Genomic DNA, 22,871 nt, shown 5'->3' on the forward strand with positions numbered 1-22,871 from the left:
TGTCGACGACGATGAGACTAATGTAACTTCCAGTAGGGCCACATGTTACATGATTGAGGCAATGAAAAATGTGTTGCACATTTCTGATGTTACCCCCGGTACCACAAAAAAGGGTATTATGGGGGTCATTCCGAGTTGTTCGCTTGGTAAATTTTTTCGCATCGCAGCGATTTTCCGCTTAGTGCGCATGCGCAATGTCCGCAGTGCGACTGCGCAAAGTAAATTTGCAATGCAGTTAGGTTTTTTACTCACGGTTTTTTCTTCGTTCTGGTGATCGTAATGTGATTGACAGGAAGTGGGTGTTTCTGGGCGGAAACTGGACGTTTTATGGGTGTGTGCGAAAAAACGCTACAGTTTCTGGGAAAAACGCGGGAGTGGCTGGAGAAACGGAGGAGTGTCTGGGCGAACGCTGGGTGTGTTTATGACGTCAAACCAGGAACGACAAGCACTGAACTGATCGCAGATGCCGAGTAAGTCTCGAGCTACTCAGAAACTGCACAGAGATGTCTTTTCGCTATATTGCGAATCTTTCGTTCGCAATTTTAAGAAGCTAAGATTCACTCCCAGTAGGCGGCGGCTTAGCGTGTGTAAAGCTGCTAAAAGCAGCTTGCGAGCGAACAACTTGGAATGACCCCCTATGTTTGGAGAGAAAAAACTACCAGTAGCTTTTCCTCCATCTGAGGAGTTAAATGAAGTGTGTGAAGAAGCGTGGGCTTCCCCTGATAAGAAACTGGTAATTTCTAAGAGGTTACTAATGGCGTACCCTTTCCCGCCAGAGGATAGGTCACGTTGGGAAACATCCCCTAGGGTGGATAAAGCGCTCACACGCTTATCAAAGAAGGTGGCACTACCGTCTCCGGCCGCCCTGAAGGAATCTGCTGATAGAAAGCAGGAGGCTATCCTGAAGTCTATATATACACACACAGGTGTTATACTGAGACCAGCTATTGCTTCAGCATGGATGTGCAGTGCTGCAGCTGCGTGGTCAGATTCCCTGTCGGAAAATATTGATACCCTAGACAGGGACACTATATTGCTAACCGTAGAGCATATTAAAGACGCACTTTTATACATGAGGGATGCACAGAGGGATATTTGCCGGCTGGCATCTAAAATAAGTGCAATGTCCATTTCTGCCAGGAGAGGGTTATGGACTCGGCAGTGGACAGGAGATGCAGATTCTAAAAGGCACATGGAAGTTCTGCCTTATAAGGGTGAGGAGTTGTTCGGGGATGGTCTCTCGGACCTCGTTTCCACAGCAACAGCTGGGAAGTCTACATTTTTACCCCATGTTCCCTCACAGCCAAAGAAAGCACCGTATTATCAGGTACAGTCCTTTCGGCCCAATAGGGGCAAGCGGGTTAAGGGCGCGTCCTTTCTGCCCAGAGGCAGAGGTAGAGGGAAAAAGCTGCATCATACAGCCAGTTCCCAGGAGCAATAGTCCTCCCTCGCTTCCTCTAAGTCCACAGCATGACGCTGGGGCTCCACAGGCGGAGCCAGGTACGGTGGGGGCCCGTCTCAAATATTTCAGCAATCAGTGGGCTCGCTCACGGGTGGATCCCTGGATCTTTCAAGTAGTATCTCAGGGGTACAAGCTGGAATTCGAGACGTCTCCCCCCCGCCGTTTCCTCAAATCTGCCTTACCAACCACTCCCTCAGGCAGGGAGGCAGTGTTACAGGCAATTCACAAGCTGTATTCACAACAGGTGATAGTAAAGGTGCCCCTACTTCAACAAGGACGGGGTTACTATTCCACAATGTTTGTGGTACCGAAACCGGACGGTTCGGTGAGACCCATTTTAAATTTGAAATCCTTGAACACATATATAAAAAAATTCAAGTTCAAGATGGAATCGCTCAGGGCGGTTATTGCAAGCCTGGACGAGGGGGATTACATGGTATCACTGGACATCAAGGATGCTTACCTGCATGTCCCCATTTACCATCCTCACCAGGAGTACCTCAGATTTGTGGTACAGGATTGTCATTACCAATTCCAGACGTTGCCGTTCGGTCTATCCACGGCTCCGAGGGTCTTTACCAAGGTAATGGCCGAAATGATGATACTCCTTCGAAAGAAGGGAGTTTGAATTATCCCGTACTTGGACGATCTCCTGATAAAGGCGAGGTCCAGGGAGCAGTTGTTGGTCGGGGTAGCACTATCTCGGGAGGTGCTACAACAGCACGGCTGGATTCTGAATATTCCAAAGTCACAGCTGGTCCCTACGACACGTCTACTGTTCCTGGGGATGGTTCTGGACACAGAACAGAAAAAAGTGTTTCTCCCGGAGGAGAAGGCCAAGGAGCTGTCATCTCTAGTCAGTGGCCTCCTAAAACCAAAACAGGTGTCGGTGCATCACTGCACGCGGATCCTGGGAAAGATGGTAGCTTCCTACGAAGCAATTCCATTCGGCAGGTTCCATGCAAGAACCTTTCAGTGGGACCTGTTGGACAAGTGGTCCGGATCGCATCTTCAGATGCATCGGCTGATAACCCTGTCTCCAAGGACAAGGGTGTCTCTGCTGTGGTGGCTGCAGAGTGCTCATCTTCAAGAGGGCCGCAGATTCGGCATACAGGACTGGGTCCTGGTGACCACGGATGCCAGCCTTCGAGGCTGGGGGGCAGTCACACAGGGAAGAAACTTCCAAGGACTATGGTCAAGTCAGGAGGCTTCCCTGCACATAAATATTCTGGAACTGAGGGCCATTTACAATGCCCTAAATCAGGCAAAACCCCTGCTTCAAAACCAGCCGGTACTGATCCAGTCAGACAACATCACGGCGGTCGCCCATGTAAACCGACAGGGCGGCACAAGAAGCAGGACGGCGATGGCAGAAACCACAAGGATTTTCCGATGGGCGGAAAATCACGTGTTAGCACTGTCAGCAGTGTTCATTCCGGGAGTGGACAACTGGGAAGCAGACTTCCTCAGCAGGCACGACCTCCACCCGGGAGAGTGGGGACTTCATCCAGAAGTCTTCCAACTGATTGTAAACCGTTGGGAAAGGCCACAGGTGGACATGATGGCGTCCCACCTAAACAAAAAGCTAGAAAAGTATTGCGCCAGGTCAAGAGACCCGCAGGCGATAGCTGTGGACGCTCTAGTGACACCGTGGGTGTACCGGTCAGTTTATGTGTTCCCTCCTCTTCCTCTCATACCAAAGGTACTGAGGATAATAAGGAGAAGAGGAGTAAGAACTATACTCATTGTTCCGGATTGGCCAAGAAGAGCTTGGTACCCGGAACTTCAAGAAATGATCTCAGAGGACCCATGGCCTCTGCCGCTCAGACAGGACCTGCTGCAGCAGGGGCCCTGTCTGTTCCAAGACTTACCGCGGCTGCGTTTGACGGCATGGCGGAATCCTGAAGGAAAAGGGCATTACGGAGGAAGTCATTCCTACGCTGATTAAAGCTAGGAAAGAAGTAACTGCAAACCATTATCACCGCATATGGCGAAAATATGTTGCGTGGTGTGAGGCCAGGAAGGCCCCAACGGAAGAATTTCAGCTGGGCCGTTTCCTGCACTTTCTACAGTCAGGGGTGACTATGGGCCTAAAATTGGGTTCCATTAAGGTCCAGATTTCGGCTCTATCGATTTTCTTCCAGAGAGAACTGGCTTCACTACCTGAAGTTCAAACTTTTGTTAAGGGAGTGCTGCATATTCAGCCCCCTTTTGTGCCTCCAGTGGCACCTTGGGATCTCAACGTGGTGTTGGATTTCCTAAAGTAACATTGGTTTGAGCCACTTAAGACCGTGGAATTGAAATATCTCACGTGGAAAGTGGTCATGTTGTTGGCCTTGGCTTCGGCCAGGCGTGTATCAGAATTGGTGGCTTTGTCATGTAAAAGCCCTTATCTGATTTTCCATATGGATAGGGCAGAATTGAGGACTCCCCCCATTTTCTCCCTAAGGTGGTGTCAGCCTTTCATCTGAACCAACCTATCGTGGTGCCTGCGGCTACTAAAGACTTGGTGGATTCCAAGTTGTTGGATGTAGTCAGGGCCCTGAAAATTTATGTTTCCAGGACAGCTGGAGTCAGAAAGACTGACTCGCTATTTATCCTGTATGCGCCCAACAAGTTGGGTGCACCTGCTTCAAAGCAGACTATTGCTCCCTGGATCTGTAGTACGATTCAGCTTGCACATTCTGCGGCTGGACTGCCGCATCCTAAATCAGTAAAAGCCCATTCCACGAGGAAGGTGGGCTCTTCTTGGGCGGCTGCCCGAGGGGTCTCGGCTCTACAACTTTGCAGAGCAGCTACTTGGTCGGGGTCAAACACATTTGCTAAATTCTACAAGTTTGACACCCTGGCTGAGGAGGACCTAGAGTTTGCCCATTCGGTGCTGCAGAATCATCCGCGCTCTCCCGCCCGTTTGGGAGCTTTGGTATAATCCCCATGGTCCTTACGGAGTCCCAGCATCCACTTAGGACGTCAGAGAAAATAAGAATTTACTCACCGGTAATTCTATTTCTCGTAGTCCGTAGTGGATGCTGGGCGCCCATCCCAAGTGCGGATTGTCTGCAATACTTGTATATAGTTATTGTTTAACTAAAGGGTTATTGTTGAGCCATCTGTTGAGAGGCTCAGTTGTTATCATACTGTTAACTGGGTATTGTATCACGAGTTATACGGTGTGATTGGTGTGGCTGGTATGAGTCTTACCCGGGATTCAAAATCCTTCCTTATTGTGTCAGCTCTTCCGGGCACAGTATCCTAACTGAAGTCTGGAGTAGGGTCATAGTGGGAGGAGCCAGTGCACACCAGTAGTCTAAAGCTTTCTTTTAGTTGTGCCCAGTCTCCTGCGGAGCCGCTATTCCCCATGGTCCTTACGGAGTCCCAGCATCCACTACGGACTACGAGAAATAGAATTACCGGTGAGTAATTTCTTATTATTTTTATTGTGAACCAGTAGGTACTTAAACTCAGTTTTCAAACTCATAAATCATTACTTGTATGCAGATTTTTTATTTTAAATAAAATAAAAAAAATGTTGTTTGCATAAGTATTCAAACCATACTTGTCAACCTTTCTGTCTTCTCTCTGGGAGAAGCCCAGAGAAGATAAGCTGCTGGCCACTTCAGGAGGCAGGGACGGCTTCTTACCTCATTAGACCCTGCCCCCATCACGGGGAAATGTTGCACTTTGCAGGTCTGCAAGGAGGGACAGGGCTAAAATGACACATTTTGCATAATTTAGCCACACATCCTCCATCCAGCATCGGGTTTCCTATGATTATTTCCCCATCTTGACCACTTCACTAGGAATCGGACAGGATGCTGGAGATCCGAATCCCGGGGGTGCAGGTGACTGCCCAAAAAATGAGGAGTCTCCCACAACTGTTGGGAGAGAAAGCAAGTATGAGTCAACCCCTGCATCTTTCCTGCAACACCACATGTTTTAAATGTGTCCAGGAAAGTTTCTACTATGTTTATACATTGTTTGGAATTGTTTTTTTGCCCATTAGTCTGTGCAAATTTTATCCAGGTTGTTCAGGTTGGTTGGATAACAATTGTGCAGGAGGCAATTTTCAAAAAGTGCCACAGATTTCAGTTAGCTTGATATCTGGACTTTGACTTGGCCATTAGAGAACATTCACTTTTTTGCCGTTCACTCCTGCCAGTGTTGTGTTGGCCTTGTGCTTGGGATCACTTTCCTACTGAAAGGTGGATTAGCTCCAAAGCTTTGGCTTTTTTTTTTAGCAGACTGAAGCAGATTGTCTTGCAGTATTTCCCTATATTTTGCACCATCCACCAGTCAATAGTTTTCTTGAGATGACCAGTTCCCACTGAGGAAAAGCATCCCTGCAACATGATGCTGTCACACCTATACTTCACTGTTGGGGTGTTGTTTGCAGATGAATGGGCAGTGTTAGGTGTGCGCCAAACAGAAGGGGAGATTTAACAAATCTTTAAGAGAGATAAAGTGGAAAAGTTGTCCATAGCAACAAATCAGCTACTATCAGCACAGTCTATAAAATGACAGAAGCTGATTGATTGCTATGGGGAGCTTCTTTGCTTTAGCTCTCTCAAAGGTTTTATACATCTCCCACATAGAGTTTTCAATTGGGGCCAACTATTTTTGTCTCTTAAGGGGGGTACACACGGAGAGATCCGTGCTTAAAATCTAAGCAATCTTGCTAGATTGCTTAGATTTTAAGCACGGATCTGCCGTGTGTATGCCCTCCAGCAATAGCGATGCGCGGCCCCGCGCATCGCTATCGCCGATGCTAGATTGAGCTGCATGCAGGCTCAATCTAGCGGGTCGCTCACTTCACCGTTGTGTGAAGTGAGCGGCCCCCCCGTCGGCTTTCCCCCTCGCTCAGCACATCGCGCTGTGCTGAGCGGGGTGAGAGATGTGTGCTGAGCGGTCTGTGTTAAGATCGCTCAGCACACATCTCTCCCGTGAGTACCCCCCTTTATGACCACAAATCCCTAGGCCACATTATAGCTGGAAAACTCCAGATATGCTTTGATGTAGTTTCTCATCAATATTGATATCTCTCTAGACACCCTCCTTCACAGGCCAGTCTCAGACAGTCTCTATAGCTCACTCAAAATTATAGTTGGGCTTCTCTGGGTCTTCTTTTATAAGATTCCTTCTTGCTCTGATGCCGAGTTTCAAAGGGATGGTCTTGTCTAGCTAGTGCTCTATGGTCTTCATTTTCACAGCTTTCCTTCAGATTTATAGTACCAGGTGAGGCAAAAAAAGCCTCCCATGTTTTAAAGGTTAATAAAAAAAGTTATGGTAAATTCTATTCAAAATTTTAGTGTATAATCTTAAAGTGCATAGAATACAGTTTATTTTAAATTGGTTTGGAATATGACATTATCCAGATAGTGGCCTTCATGCATGATACACATTTGATTTGAGAAGTTTTGCATATTTCCGGCATCTCAATTTCTTGATGAAGCTCACTTTCATTTGTCTGGCTACATTAACAAGCAGAAATTTCATAACTGGGCAGCATACAATTCTCTACACACCCAACGGGGTCACCTGAAACAAACATCGACCAAGAGCCATTAATGAACTGAAGGCTGCTATACACCAACAAATGACAATATCATATTCAAAACCAATTGCAAATAAACTGTATTCCATGCACTTTTAGATTATGTACTAAAATTTTGAAAAGCATTTACCAATCCTTTTGTTGACCTTTAAAATCTGGGAGTTTTTTTTTGTTTGCCTCATCCTGTACAACCAATGGTATTTGAATTAGGAGGTCTTATCTATAAAAGCTGACCTTTTTTAATCATTCACAGGTAGAGGCTAATTGAAATCCGGTTATGTTATTATTTTTTATTTGTGTAAACTTGGAGCTTCTACTGCACATGTGTTGAACATTTATGCAAGTATTATTATGATGATGATTTTTATTACTATTATTATTATTATTATTTTAAAAACTGCATGCAAATAAGGAATTATAAATTTGAAAATATACTTTAAAAAAATAGGATTTTAATTACCTACCAGTAAATCCTTTCTCGTAGTCCATAGAGGATACTGGGGTCCACTTAGTACCATGGGGTATAGACGGGTCCACTAGGAGCCATGGGCACCTTAAGAATTTTATAGTGTGGGCTGGCTCCTCCCTCTATGCCCCTCCTACCAGACTCACACAACAAGAGGAAAGCCAAGCTAACCAAACTTGAAACAGGAACAGCAACGGCTGAACCAACATTACTTAACCAAGTAACAGTGCAGGAAGAACGAAGCACTGGGCGGGCGCCCAGTATCTTCTACGGATTCCGAGAAAAGGATTTACCGGTACGTAATTAAAATCCTATTTTCCTCTTACGTCCTAGAGGATACTGGGGTCCATTTAGTACCATGGGGATGTACCAAAGCTCCCAAACCGGGTGGGAGAGTCCTGAGGTTCCTGCAGAACTGATTGACCAAACTGAAGGTTCTCAGAGGCCAAAGTAACGAACTTGTAGAACTTAGCAAACGTGTTCGAACCTGACCAAGTAGCTGCTTGGCAGAACTGTAAAGCCGAGACACCCCGGGCAGCCACCCAGGAAGAACTCACCGACCTAGTAGAGTGGGCCTGTACAGATTTTGGACACAGCAAACTTGCCGTGGAATAAGCATGCTGGATACAAAGGGGGTAATTCCAAGTTGATCGCAGCAGGATTTTTGATAGCAATTGGGCAAAACCATGTGCACTGCAGGGGAGGCAGATATAACATGTGCAGAAAGAGTTAGATTTGGGTGGGTTATTTTATTTCTGTGCAGGGTAAATACTGGCTGCTTTATTTTTACACTGCAATTTAGATTGCAGATTGAACTCACCACACCCAAATCTAACTCTCTCTGCACATGTTATATCTGCCTCCCCTGGTTTTGCCCAATTGCTAACAAAAATCCTGCTGCGATCAACTTGGAATTACCCCCAAAGTCTGATCCAGTGTGCAATTGTCTGCTTTGAAGCAGGACACCCAATCTTATTGGGATCATAAAGAACAAACAGCGAGTCAGTCTTTCTGTGATGAGCTGTTCTGTTCACATACACCTTCAAAGCCCTCACAACATCCAAAGACTTTGAAGTAGCAGAGGTGTCGGTGACAACCGGAACCACAATAGGTACAGTAGGTTGATGTGAAATGCGGACACTACATTAGGAAGAAATTGCTGATGAGTTCTGAGTTCAGCTCTGTCCTCAAGGAAAATGAAATAGGGACTTTTGTGAGACAAAGCTCTCAGCTCTGACACACGTCTTGCTGAAGCCAAGGCCAACAGTGTGACGGTCTTCCACGCAAGATATTTTATGTCCACCTCCTGTAAATGCTAAAACCAGTCTGATTGGAGGAACTGAGGTACCACATTGAGATCCCAAGGTGCCGTGGGAGGCACAAAGGGAGGTTGGATGTGCAGAACATCTTTCAAGAACGTCTGGACCTCAGGGAGAGAAGCCAATTGTTTCTGAAAGAAAATGGACAAGGCCAACATCTCGACTTTTATGGAGCGCAGACCCAGGCCCCCCTCCACGCCTGCCTGCAGAAAAAGCAGGAAACGTCCCAGATGAAATTCCACCGCAGAATAATTTCTGCTCTCACACCAAGAGACGGATTTCTTCCAATATGATGGTAATGCTTAGACGTTACCCCCTTCCTGGCTTGGATGATAGTCGGGATAACCTTGTTAGGGATCCCTCTCCTGGCTAGAATCAGCCATTCAACTTCCATGCCATCAAACGTAGCCGCGGTAAGTCCTTATGGACGAACAAGCCCTGTTGCAGAATATCCTCGGATCTTCGAGGAGCATCTCCAGAAGGTCTGCGTACCAGGCCCTTCTTGGCCAGTCCGTAGCAATGAGTATTGCTTGAACCTTTTCCCTTTTTATTCGTTTTAGAATTCCTGAGATCAGAGGAAGTGGAGGAAACACATACACCACCTGATAAACCCATGGAGTTGTCAGGGCGTCTATCGCCACCTCCAGAATTTTGGACTCCGTGTCCAGTATCATTCCCAGGAATGGGAGCCTCTGTGTTGGCTCTAGGTGAGATTTCGGAAGGTTCAGAATCCACCCCTGATCCTGGAGGAGTTTGGTTGAAAGAGCAATTCTGTCCAGCAACCTTTCCCTAGACGGCGCCTTTATCCGGAGATCGTCCAGATACGGAATTATGTCCACTCCCTGTAGAAACATCATATCTGCCCTCACCTTGGTGAACACCCTTGGTGCCGTGGAGAAACCAAATGGCAGGGCCAGGAACTGGTAGTGACAGTAGTGCAGTACAAACCGGCGATAAGCCAGATGAGGCGGCCAGATCGGAATATGAAGGTACGCATCCTTGAGATCCAGAGATACTAGGAATTCCCCCTCCTCCAGACCTGAGATCACAGCTCTCAGAGACTCCACCTTGAATTTGAACACTCGTAAGTACGGGTTCAAAGACTTGAGGTTCAGAAGTGGTCTTACTGAACCGTCCGGCCTCTGTACTATGAACAAGTTGGAATAATATCCCTTTTCAGTAGATGAGGTGGAACTAGAACAATGACCTGAGTCTGTACCAGTTTTTGGATGGCATACTGTAAAGTTATACTTGTCTCTTGTGAAACTGGCAAGCCTGATTTGAAGAATCTGTGATGTGGGAGCCTTTGGAACTCCAGTCTGTAGCCCTGGGAAATAAGATCTCTGACCCAGGAATCCTGGTACGAATTTGACCAGATCTGACTGAAGAATTGTAGTTAGGCTCCCACTGGACAGCCCTCCATGCCTTGTGGTCCACCGTCATGCTGAAGAATTTGGGGAAGCAGAGTCTGAGCTCTGTTCCTGAGCACCTGCTGTGATTTACCTCTTGCGCTGCTGGAGGATGTAGAAGCACCTCTGGATTTGCCCTTGAACTTGGCCGTCCGAAAGGACTGAAACTTATAAGCTAAATAAGTCTTCTTGGTGAAGGGAGCTGCAGAAGGAAGATACGTAGACTTACCCGCAGTAGCTGTGGAGATCCATTTGTCTGATTCATCTCCAAACAAGGCCTCTCCTGTGAATGGTAGGCCTTCCACGCTATTCCTGGAGTCCGTGTCAGCAGTCCACTGGTGTAGCCACAAGCCCCTGCATGCCAACACTGCCATAGTGGTGGTGCGTGCGTTAAGCAAGCCTATTACCTTTATGGCTTCCACCAAGTTTGCAGAGTCCTGTATATGCTGCAGGAGTAAGACAACATCCCCCCTAGATAAGGAATCTAACCCCTCAATTAGATTACCTGAGCATTGAGCAATGGCTTTAGTGATCCACGCACATGCAATAGTGGGTCTTTGGGCCACCCCAGCAGCTGTGTACAATGATTTGAGTGTAGTCTCAATTTTACGCTCAGCCGTGTCTTTCAGGGAGGCTGCACCAGGAACAGGCAATACAATTTTACGTGACACCCTAGAGACTGATGCGTCCACTATCGGTGGATTTTCCCATTTTTTTCTGTCCTCCAGAGGAAAAGGAACATATGAGAGCAACCTTTTAGGGATCTGAAACTTCTTATCAGGATTGGCCCATGGTTCTTGAAACAGGGTATTCAATTCCTTTGACACAGGAAAAGTAACCGAGGACTTCTTTTATACATTAAAATAAGATACCTCACACTCCTCTGACACCTTAACAGGAATCTGCAGAACATCTCTGATAGCCTCTATAAGAGCCTCTACTCCCTGTGACAGAGCTGCAACTCTGAGTCCACCTCCCCCTCCTCCATGTCTGACCTACCAGCGTCAGAGTCAGACTGCAGGATATGGGCCAGAGATTGCTTTTGCGGACAAATGGGAGGGGAGTGAGACGCTGTTTTGGGGACTGAGTCTCTGTTCATAAACTCATCCACAGTCTGTTTTAAGTATTGCGTCTCTTTCTCATTGCGGGACAATTTTGTAGAAAGAGTTTAGATATTTCCCTTAAGATAATTAACCCATTCCGGTTCAGCCCCGCTAGTCTGTGAACCCTGAGTACCCAGTAGTGAGCCCCCCGGTGAAGAGGAACACTCCGCTGTACACGAAACACATTCTTTGCCTGACATAATGTGACAGCACACACAAACACACACACACACACACACACACACACACACACACACATACACACACAGGAAAAGGTTAAGCACAATTAACCCACAAAGAGCCCTTCAGGGAGACACAGAGTTGTTTGGAGCCAGCCCCCACCGCGCCCTTATCGCTAATGCCAAGCTTAGCCGAGTCGCAGACTTAGTGCCCTGATAGGGGACTTAGGGGTCTATTTACTAAGCCTTGGCTGGAGATAAAGTGGACAGAGATAAAGTACCAGCCAATCGGCTCCTAACTGCTATGCCACAGACTGTGTTTGAAAAAAGACAGTTAGGAGCCGATTGGCTGGTACTTTATCTCCAGCAAATTTATCTCCATCCAAGGCTTAGTAAATAGACACCTTAGTACACTAATAGTCGCTGCCCTCCTACTATGACCCCCTGGTACCACTGAGATAATCTGGAGTCACACTGGAGGAGCTGCGCGTCCCTGTCCTGTCAGCGTCTGTGTCCGCTGCAGAGGGAAAATGGCGCTGGTGAGCTGCTGGGTCCTCTCATTGTGAAGCCCTGCCCCTTCAATGGCGCGCGGTCTTCCTGCTTTTTTTATACTGGCTGAGGAATCTGGTGCTTAAAATGGAGAAAACCGTTTTATGGCTGTTGTGCCAGTATGGGTACTGTGTGCAGTGTACGGTACGCAGATGTATACTGTGTCCGGAAACACATTCCGCCCCGTGTAGAAGCCGTGCCTCTCCGTACCCTCATGCCGCCATAATGGCCGGCGCCCTGCTAGCCAGGACACCGGCTTAGTACTCACCACTCTTTATTCTTCTGGCTCTGTTAGGGGTGGCGGCGTGCTGCGGGAATGTACGCTCGCCGTGGTGGGGCTTGCGAATAGTTCCCTAAGGAGCTCAGTGTCCAGTCTGCGGGGAACGGGACCATTAACCCTTCAAGAGGTTGGGCCGTCCCCCCCTCCTAAGTCCCATGAAGCAGGCAGGCTGGTGCCAACCAGCCTTGCCTGAAAAATAACAAACATAGAAAATAAATGCAGAAAACTCTTCAGGAGCTTCCAGAGACGTGACCGACTCCTCCAGGCACAGTTTCTAAACTGAGTCTGGTAGGAGGGGCATAGAGGGAGGAGCCAGCCCACACTATCAAATTCTTAAAGTGCCCATGGCTCCTAGTTGACCCGTCTATACCCCATGGTACTAAATGGACCCCAGTATCCTCTAGAACATAAGAGAAATATACTTTAAAATATACTGTACTGCTCTGTGGTAAAAATTCTGTCTGGAACAATCTGTGTGCAGTTTCGGACTGGGTCATGAAGGGCCCTCTGGGGAAATGCAGTGGTAGGGGCCCATGCTTAAAGGTGGCGGCCAGTTACTATGTTACTATGTTCGAGACCAACTCGCACAGAGGCTCGGACAGCCATTAGAGACCATGTAACTGACCCACTAATAGAGTAACAATATTTCATTTGAGTGTACTGTCTGGAACCTGACATTAGAGGAATTGGCGCCCACCGGGGAATTCCCCTGGACCCCTGTGGGCCAGTCCAACACTGTCTGTGTGTCCAGAGCAGGCGCAAGCCGCTCAGCAAAGGGATGCAGTCAGGGAGGCGCCAGGATTGGAGAGGCAATTTCCCTGCGCTGCATCCCTGTACTGAGCTGATGTCTCCCTGCAGCTGCTGCTGCGCCTGTCACACTCTATGACAGGCAGCGGCGCCGGCAGCATGAAGCCTCCTTTACCCACCCCTGTGTCCATGCAGTGTGCTGACCTAAAAGGGGGCAGAGCTACATGAAACTGGGGGGCAGAGCTACACCGGACCAGGCTGAACAGGACGATGATCTGCTCTAGCTCCGGCATCCCAGACTTCCTTAGGTAAGAGGATGGAAAGAGAGTGAGTGAGTGAAAGTATGTGTGTGTATGTGTAATATATGTGTGACTGTGTATGTGTGTAATGTATGTACAGTATGTATGTATATGTGTGTGTGTGTGTGTGTGTGTGTAATATATGTGTGACTGTGTATGTGTGTAATGTATGTACAGTATGTATGTATGTGTGTGTGTAATATATGTGTGACTGTGTATGTGTGTAATGTATGTACAGTATGTATCTGTGTGTGTGTGACTGTGCAGCATAAATAATGTGTGTAAGCGTCACTGCTACAGGGGGTGTTGCATGTGTAAGCATCGCTGGTACAGGAGGCGTTACGTGTGTAAGCGTCACTGCTACAGGGGCATTACGTGTGTAAGCGTCACTGCTACAGAGGGCGTTACGTGTGTAAGTATCACTACTACAGGGTGCGTTACGTGTGTAAGCGTCACTGCTACAGAGGGCGTTACGTGTGTAAGTGTCACTGCTATAGGGGGCATTGCGTGTGTAAGCGTCACTGGTACAGGGTGCATTGCATCATTGGTACAGCGGGCGTTACGTGTGTAAGCATCACTGGTACAGGGGTGTTACGTGTGTAATCGTCACTGGTACAGGAGGCGTTACATGTGTAAGCGTCACTGCTACAGGGGGCGTTACGTGTGTAAGCATCACTGGTACAGGGGGCGTTACGTGTGTAAGCGTCACTGGTACAGGGGGCGTTACGTGTGTAAGCATCACTGGTACAGGGGTGTTACGTGTGTAATCGTCACTGGTACAGGGGGCATTACGTGTGTAAGCATCACTGGTACAGGGGGCGTTACGTGTGTAAGCATCACTGGTACAGGGGGCGTTACGTGTGTAAGCGGCACTGGTACAGGGGGCATTACGTGTGTAAGTGTCACTGGTACAGAGGGTGTTACGTGTGTAAGCATCACTGGTACAGGGGGCATTACGTGTGTAAGCATCACTGGTACAGGGGGCATTACGAGTGTAAGCGTCACTGGTACAGGGGGCGTTACCTGTGTAAGCATCACTGGTACAGGGGGCGTTACGTGTGTAAGCGTCACTGGTACAGGGGGCGTTACGTGTGTAAGCGTCACTGGTACAGGGGGCGTTACCTGTGTAAGCATCACTGGTACAGGGGGCATTACGTGTGTAAGCGTCACTGGTACAGGGGGCGTTGTGTATAAGCGGCACTACTACAGGGAGCATTATGTGTATGCGTGTCACTGCTACAGGGGGCGTTATGTGCGCTGTCCCTTTATAAAGTATAGGAGGGCGCAAATTTATAGTTTGCAGGAGGGCGCCAAACCAGTGGCGGAACTAGAGAATGGTGGGCCCAGGTGCAACAATATGCATTGGGCCCCCTCCCATATTAAAAACAGGGAAATGGCGTCGCCCAAAATACGGTGTTTTATCTCACTAACAAGGGGTGTCGCCACACAGTAGTACTCCCAATTCACAGTAGAGAGCCTTATACACAGTACGCCACACAGTAGAGAAGCTTATACACAGTACACCACACAGCAGAGAGCCTTATACACGTTGCGCCACACAGTAGAGCGCCTTATACACGTTGCGCCACACAGTAGAGAAGCTTATACACGGTACGTCACACAGTAGAGAGCCTTATACAGGGTTCGCCACACAGTAGAGAGCCTTACACAGGGTGCACCACACAGTAGAGATCCTTATACAGGGTGCGCCACACAGTAGAGAAGCTTATACATGTTACAACACATAGGGGGGTATTCAGTTATTGCCGGATTTTTCATCCAGTCTAAAAATCGTCAATTATTGGTAATTTTTAGGGCGAATGACATTTCCCCTATTCAATGCATGTGCAGGATTTTTCAACTGGTCAAAAAATCCAGCACTAACGAAAAACACGTGGATCTGTGAATTTCCTGGTGAGCCATGTGTTTTGACGAATTTGCAGGCATTTTCGCCCGGTTTTTGGGTCTGTTTTCTCCCATGCCAATTCGACAAAAAAAGTGAAACGTCGTGGGTGAAAAGGGATTCAAAAATGGGCGAAAAACCCGCAATTAAATACCCATGGTCGAATTATACCGTTTTTCGGCTAGCCGAAATTGAATACCCCACATAATAGAGAAGCTTATACACGTTATGCCACACAGTAGAGAGGCTTATACATGGTACACCACACAGTAGAGAGGCTTAAACATGGTACGCTACACAGTAGAGAGGCTTATACACGTTGCGCCACACAGTAGAGAGGCTTATACACGGTGCGCCACACAGTAGAGAGCCTTATACACGGTACGCCACACAGTAGAGAGCCTTATACATGGTACGCCACACAGTAGAGAGGCTTATACACGGTACGCCACACAGTAGAGAGCCTTATACACGGTACGCCACACAGTAGAGAGCCTTATACATGGTACGCCACACAGTAGAGAGGCTTATACACGGTACGCCACACAGTAGAGAGCCTTATACATGGTACGCCACACAGTAGAGAGGCTTATACACGGTACGCCACACAGTAGAGAGGCTTATACACGGTACGCCACACAGTAGAGAGCCTTATACACGGTACGCCACACAGTAGAGAGCCAGAGAGCCTTATACATGGTACGCCACACAGTAGAGAGCCTTATACACGGTACGCCACACAGTGGAGAGCCTTATACATGGTACGCCACACAGTAGAGAGGCTTATACACGGTACGCCACACAGTAGAGAGCCTTATACATGGTACGCCACACAGTAGAGCGACGCACACGTCAACATTTACAACCAGGAATGTGAGACAGATACAGATGAAGACAGCCTTATCGTTGCAGCGATGTGCTGGAACTGGCGTACACATCACAGCAAGCTGCAGTGAAAGCCGTACTGTGGCTACTCGCTGCCTCCGTTCACTCCATAGATGTCTATGGCTTGCATGCGTACACACACACGAGCTTCATAGACATGGGCACACTAGTCGCGCCATCCATGCCGTGATGCGAACTCATCGCGGGTTGGATGAGTGTGGCTACATCTATAGATATGGATATACACACACACATAGTAAAACATACGCAAAGCAAGACACATATACACAGACACATCCACAGAAAACACACACAACACATAAATACAGCTAAACACACATAGCAAAATACATATACAGTATATACACAGAAACACACACACCCATAGCTAAACACACACACACACACACACACACACACACACACACACACACACACACACACACACAGCTAAACAGACATAGCAAAATACACATACAGTATATACAGACACACACACACACACACACACACACACACACACACACACACACACACACACAGCTAGACATAGCAAAATACATATACAGTATATATAGAAACACACACGCACACAGCAAAACAGACATAGGAAAATACATAGAGTATACACTGAAACACACACACACCCACAGCTAAACACACACATTGCCAGCAAAACACAAACTCTTTACTTTACATATGTTTTCATTTTCCACAAGTTGCACACTTTCCACCTCCCAGGCTAGCTCTGGCTCCGGCAGGGGCTGAGTGCACTGACGTGACGTGACGTCTCATCAGTCCTCACTCTTCTGTACACACACACTGCTGCCGTGACTCCCCTCTCCCTCCCTCTCCCCCCCTGTCCAGTATGCAGTGACTCAGTCCAGGAAGCTGAGAGCTGCAGCCGAGATGAAGGGTGATGTGATCACTGATCACCCTTCTCACATCACTGGTGCCGGGGACCGCAAACAGGCTTCCTCAGTTAGGAGTCTAGGACCCGCAGCAGTAGCTCAGCGGTAGCAGCGTGTAATGAGTCAGTCTGACTCATTATACTGCTGCCGGCTATGGGCCCCTTCACAGCGCTGGGCCCCAGTGCACTGCACCGCTTGCACTGCCGCAAGTTCCGCCTCTGTGAGGAAGCCTGTTTGCGGTCCCCGGCACCAGTGATGTGAGAAGGGTGATCACATCACCCTTCATCTCGGCTGCAGCTCTCAGCTTCCTGGACTGAGTCACTGCATACTGGACAGGGGGGGAGAGGGAGGGAGAGGGGAGTCACGGCAGCAGTGTGTGTGTACAGAAGAGTGAGGACTGAGGAGACGTCACGTCACGTCAGTGCACTCAGCCCCTGCACAGTGAGGAGCCTTGCCGGAGCCAGAGCTAGCCTGGGAGGTGGAAAGTGTGCAACTTGTGGAAAATGAAAACATATGTAAAGTAAAGAGTTTGTGTTTTGCTGGCAATGTGTGTGTTTAGCTGTGGGTGTGTGTGTGTTTCAGTGTATACTCTATATGTATTTTCCTATGTCTGTTTTGCTGTGTGCGTGTGTGTTTCTATATATACTGTATATGTATTTTGCTATGTCTAGCTGTCTGTGTGTGTGTGTGTGTGTGTGTGTGTGTGTGTGTGTGTCTGTATATACTGTATGTGTATTTTGCTATGTCTGTTTAGCTGTGTGTGTGTGTGTGTGTTTAGCTATGGGTGTGTGTGTTTCTGTGTATATACTGTATATGTATTTTGCTATGTGTGTTTAGCTGTATTTATGTGTTGTGTGTGTGTGTGTGTGTTTTCTGTGGATGTGTCTGTGTATATGTGTCTTGCTTTGCGTATGTTTTACTATGTGTGTGTGTGTATATTCATATCTATAGATGTAGCCACACTCATCCAACCCGCGATGAGTTCGCATCACGGCATGGATGGCGCGACTAGTGTGCCCATGTCTATGAAGCGCGTGTGTGTGTACGCATGCAAGCCATAGACATCTATGGAGTGAACGGAGGCAGCGACTAGCCACAGCACGGCGTTCACTGCAGCTTGCTGTGATGCGTACGCCAGTTCCAACACATCGCGGCAACGATAAGGCTGTCTTCATCTGTATCTGTCTCACATTCCTGGTTGTAAATGTTGACGTGTGCGTCGCTCTACTGTGTGGCGTACCATGTATAAGGCTCTCTACTGTGTGGCGTACCGTGTATAAGCCTCTCTACTGTGTGGCGTACCATGTATAAGGCTCTCCACTGTGTGGCGTACCGTGTATAAGGCTCTCTACTGTGTGGCGTACCATGTATAAGGCTCTCTGGCTCTCTACTGTGTGGCGTACCGTGTATAAGGCTCTCTACTGTGTGGCGTACCGTGTATAAGCCTCTCTACTGTGTGGCGTACCGTGTATAAGCCTCTCTACTGTGTGGCGTACCGTGTATAAGGCTCTCTACTGTGTGGCGTACCGTGTATAAGCCTCTCTACTGTGTGGCGTACCGTGTATAAGCCTCTCTACTGTGTGGCGTACCGTGTATAAGCCTCTCTACTGTGTGGCGTACCGTGTATAAGCCTCTCTACTGTGTGGCGTACCGTGTATAAGCCTCTCTACTGTGTGGCGTACCATGTTTAAGGCTCTCTACTGTGTGGCGTACCGTGTATACGGCTCTCTACTGTGTGGCGTACCGTGTATAAGCCTCTCTACTGTGTGGCGTACCATGTATAAGGCTCTCTACTGTGTGGAGTACCGTGTATAAGCCTCTCTACTGTGTGGCGTACCGTGTATAAGCCTCTCTACTGTGTGGCGTACCATGTATAAGCCTCTCTACTGTGTGACGTACCATGTATAAGCCTCTCTACTGTGTGGCGTACCATGTATAAGGCTCTCTACTGTGTGGCGTACCGTGTATAAGCCTCTCTACTGTGTGGCGTACCGTGTATAAGCCTCTCTACTGTGTGGCGTACCATGTATAAGGCTCTCTACTGTGTGGCGTACCGTGTAAAAGCCTCTCTACTGTGTGGTGTACCATGTATAAGCCTCTCTACTGTGTGGCGTACCGTGTATAAGCCTCTCTACTGTGTGGCGTACCATGTATAAGGCTCTCTACTGTGTGGCGTACCGTGTAAAAGCCTCTCTACTGTGTGGTGTACCATGTATAAGCCTCTCTACTGTGTGGCGCAACGTGTATAAGCCTCTCTACTGTGTGGTGTACCATGTATAAGCCTCTCTACTGTGTGGCGTACCATGTATACGGCTCTCTACTGTGTGGTGTACCATGTATAAGGCTCTCTACTGTGTGGCGTACCGTGTATACGGCTCTCTACTGTGTGGTGTACCATGTATAAGCCTCTCTACTGTGTGGCGCAACGTGTATAAGCCTCTCTACTGTGTGGCGTACCATTTATACGGCTCTCTACTGTGTGGTGTACCATGTATAAGGCTCTCTACTGTGTGGCGTACCGTGTATACGGCTCTACTGTGTGGCGTACCATGTATAAGGCTCTCTACTGTGTGGCGTACCGTGTATAAGGCTCTCTCCTGTGTGGCGCACCGTGTATAAGCCTCTCTACAGTGTGGCGCAACGTGTATAAGCCTCTCTACTGTGTAGCGTACCATGTATAAGCCTCTCTACTGTGTGGTGTACCATGTATAAGCCTCTCTACTGTGTGGTGTACCATGTATAAGCCTCTCTACTGTGTAGCGTACCATGTATAAGCCTCTCTACTGTGTGGCGCAACGTGTATAAGCATCTCTACTGTGTAGCGTACCATGTTTAAGCCTCTCTACTGTGTGGTGTACCATGTATAAGCCTCTCTACTGTGTGGCATAACGTGTATAAGCTTCTCTATTATGTGGGGTATTCAATTTCGGCTTGCCGAAAAAACTGTATAATTCGACCATGGGTATTTAATTGCGGGTTTTTCGCTCATTTTTGAATCCCTTTTCACCCACGATGTTTCACTTTTTTTGTCGAATTGGCATGGGAGAAAACAGACCCAAAAACCGGGCGAAAATGCCTGCAAATTCGTCAAAACACATGGCTCACCAGGAAATTCACAGAGCCACGTGTTTTTCGTTAGTGCTGGATTTTTTGACCAGTTGAAAAATCCTGCACATGCATTGAATAGGGGAAATGTCATTCGCCCTAAAAATTACCAATAATTGACAATTTTTAGACTGGATGAAAAATCCGGCAATAACTGAATACCCCCCTATGTGTTGTAACATGTATAAGCTTCTCTACTGTGTGGCGCACCCTGTATAAGGATCTCTACTGTGTGGCGCACCCTGTGTAAGGCTCTCTACTGTGTTGCGAACCCTGTATAAGGCTCTCTACTGTGTGACGTACCGTGTATAAGCTTCTCTACTTTGTGGCGCAACGTGTATAAGGCGCTCTACTGTGTGGCGCAACGTGTATAAGGCGCTCTACTGTGTGGCGCAACGTGTATAAGGCTCTCTGCTGTGTGGTGTACGGTGTATAAGCTTCTCTACTGTGTGACGTACCGTGTATAAGCTTCTCTACTGTGTGGTGTACCATGTATAAGCCTCTCTACTGTGTGGCGCAACGTGTATAAGGCGCTCTACTGTGTGGCGCAACGTGTATAAGGCGCTCTACTGTGTGGCGCAACGTGTATAAGGCTCTCTGTTGTGTGGTGTACTGTGTATAAGCTTCTCTACTGTGTGGCGTACTGTGTATAAGGCTCTCTACTGTGAATTGGGAGTACTACTGTGTGGCGACACCCCTTGTTAGTGAGATAAAACACCGTATTTTGGGCGACGCCATTTCCCTGTTTTTAATATGGGAGGGGGCCCAATGCATATTGTTGCACCTGGGCCCACCATTCTCTAGTTCCGCCACTGCTTCCTCAGTTAGGAGTCTAGGACCCGCAGCAGTAGCTCAGCGGTAGCAGCGTGTAATGAGTCAGTCTGACTCATTATACTGCTGCCGGCTATGGGCCCCTTCACAGCGCTGGGCCCCAGTGCACTGCACTGCTTGCACTGCCGCAAGTTCCGCCTCTGCGCCAAACACCCTAGCACGGGCCCTCTGTGTGTCATTTGTAATGCAGCCAATTATTTTAACTTTGTAGGTGGTTTGAATACTTTTATTCTTTTGCAAGCCATTGTGTTGATATCTATAAACTATATAAGTTTACAAACTTATTTTATGATTTCAGAAGTTTCTGTCTAGCGCCAAACTTTATAATACCATCAATCCTCCAGCAGTGAAATTGTTTTAGTGCTTTATGGTGTTTGTAGCTGTACATACATAGTGAGCTGTTTTTTAGGATCATGCCATCTACACGTCTTCATTTTTTATTAATGGATTTTAACTCTGTATGAAACCCTGACAGGCATGATGAACTCGATATTAATATGTTTTTGAATAACTGAGTCTTTAAGTTTATTTTACCATGTCAAAAAAACTTATTTTATTGGAAAAGGGACTTCTGTGTAGGTTAACCAAAGCATGGGCACTTAGGACCTCATTCAAAGTTGTACGTAAACCAAATGGTTTACATACAAATCCAATGGTGTGGGGTTTGCGCATGCAAAAGACTCATCGCTAGACCCATACGCAGAATAACGCTCACAGCCCTCTGTCAGCCACAGCATAATTGACATGCTGCAGCATTTGGGGGGGGGTGAGGAGGGTCCAGTGTCTGTGTCGTCAGATGCAGACTTACTGGACCTGGGTGTCTGGATCAGCTTCAGCTTACGCAGGCTGACTGGTGCCTGAAACATTCCGAAACGTGACTGGTGGTCACTATGTTATTCTGAGGCTGCATCCTAAGACACAGCACTTGGCTCTCGTCCTTTCCCTACAGCGTCTCCTGCTGCATTTGATTGTTAATTGCACAGAATTGCAGAGCCGCTTCCTTAGACATGCATGATTAAGGGAAACAATAGAGCGAAGAACAGCAGGGCAAGAAAGAGTTACAGGTATACAACTTCATACACTACATATAAAGCAAACAGGTCAGCAATCTGGGAGTTTATAAAAGTAAACAATGGAGGTATAATTCTAGACACTTAATGTTACCTTCACTCAAGGGAATAGTCTCAATGGAGAAAATGGAGGTTTGATGTGCTAGAAATAAATATTTTACCTACAGGGATTTCAAAGGACTCTGAGCATCATTCTTGTTTACTTTAGTGTCTATTGCAAGATCTACTGCAGTAAATGGATTTATTTTTCAACTGATTAAATGCAGGCTCAAAAGCTAACTGATCAACATGGCATTCTGTTCCACAAAAGGGGTGTGGCCTCTGTGGGGGATGTGACCTAGTGTAAAAGGGGTGTGGCTTCACTGCATGACCCTAATGTTTGCCTTTTGGGGGCTTGTCCAGCTCTCCCTGAGCAGAAGGCCAGGCCCCGGCTCACCTCCCTGCTCTGTATAGATGCACGCACACGGCATCTATACAGTGATCACTGGCTGCTTTGCAGATCAGAACAGTGGTGATCACAGGCACTCCCAACTGCCCTCACCCGTGGGACACTGTGGCCCTTGGGTGGGACAACGGGACAGTGTCCGTTTAGCGGGATTGTCCCTTTGGAATCTGGATAGTTGGGAGGTATGGATATGTACAGTAATTCTGCAATAGCCAAATATTACCCACCTGTAAGTTAAATGGGGGATTTCACCTTTCAATAGCTTTAATCTTTAGACTGGCACATGCCCAGAGCTGGCCCTAACCAACATGATGCCCTAGGCAAGATTTTGTCTGGTGCCCCCTAGCACCACTGCTA

At 47.6% G+C, this 22,871-nt stretch overlaps 1 protein-coding gene across 10 annotated transcripts in view; it reads left to right on the plus strand.

The window, feature by feature from the left end:
• Window positions 1-22,871, plus strand: part of TTLL10 (tubulin tyrosine ligase like 10) — a 388,939-nt gene that overhangs the window by 275,943 nt on the left and 90,125 nt on the right. Inside the window, exon 1 of one of the 10 annotated variants that reach the window (XM_063943162.1) lies at window positions 17,401-17,583. The exons of 8 other annotated variants lie outside the window; for them this stretch is intronic. In XM_063943162.1, coding sequence (XP_063799232.1) covers window positions 17,567-17,583 — 17 coding nt within the window. In that variant the 5' untranslated portion in view covers window positions 17,401-17,566. Of the gene's footprint in view, window positions 1-17,400; window positions 17,584-22,871 lie in introns of those variants that run through there. One more of the 10 variants, XM_063943163.1, reaches the window with a different exon arrangement.

The sequence above is a fragment of the Pseudophryne corroboree genome, chromosome 10, assembly GCF_028390025.1.
Source record: "Pseudophryne corroboree isolate aPseCor3 chromosome 10, aPseCor3.hap2, whole genome shotgun sequence".
Classification (NCBI taxonomy): domain Eukaryota; kingdom Metazoa; phylum Chordata; class Amphibia; order Anura; family Myobatrachidae; genus Pseudophryne; species Pseudophryne corroboree.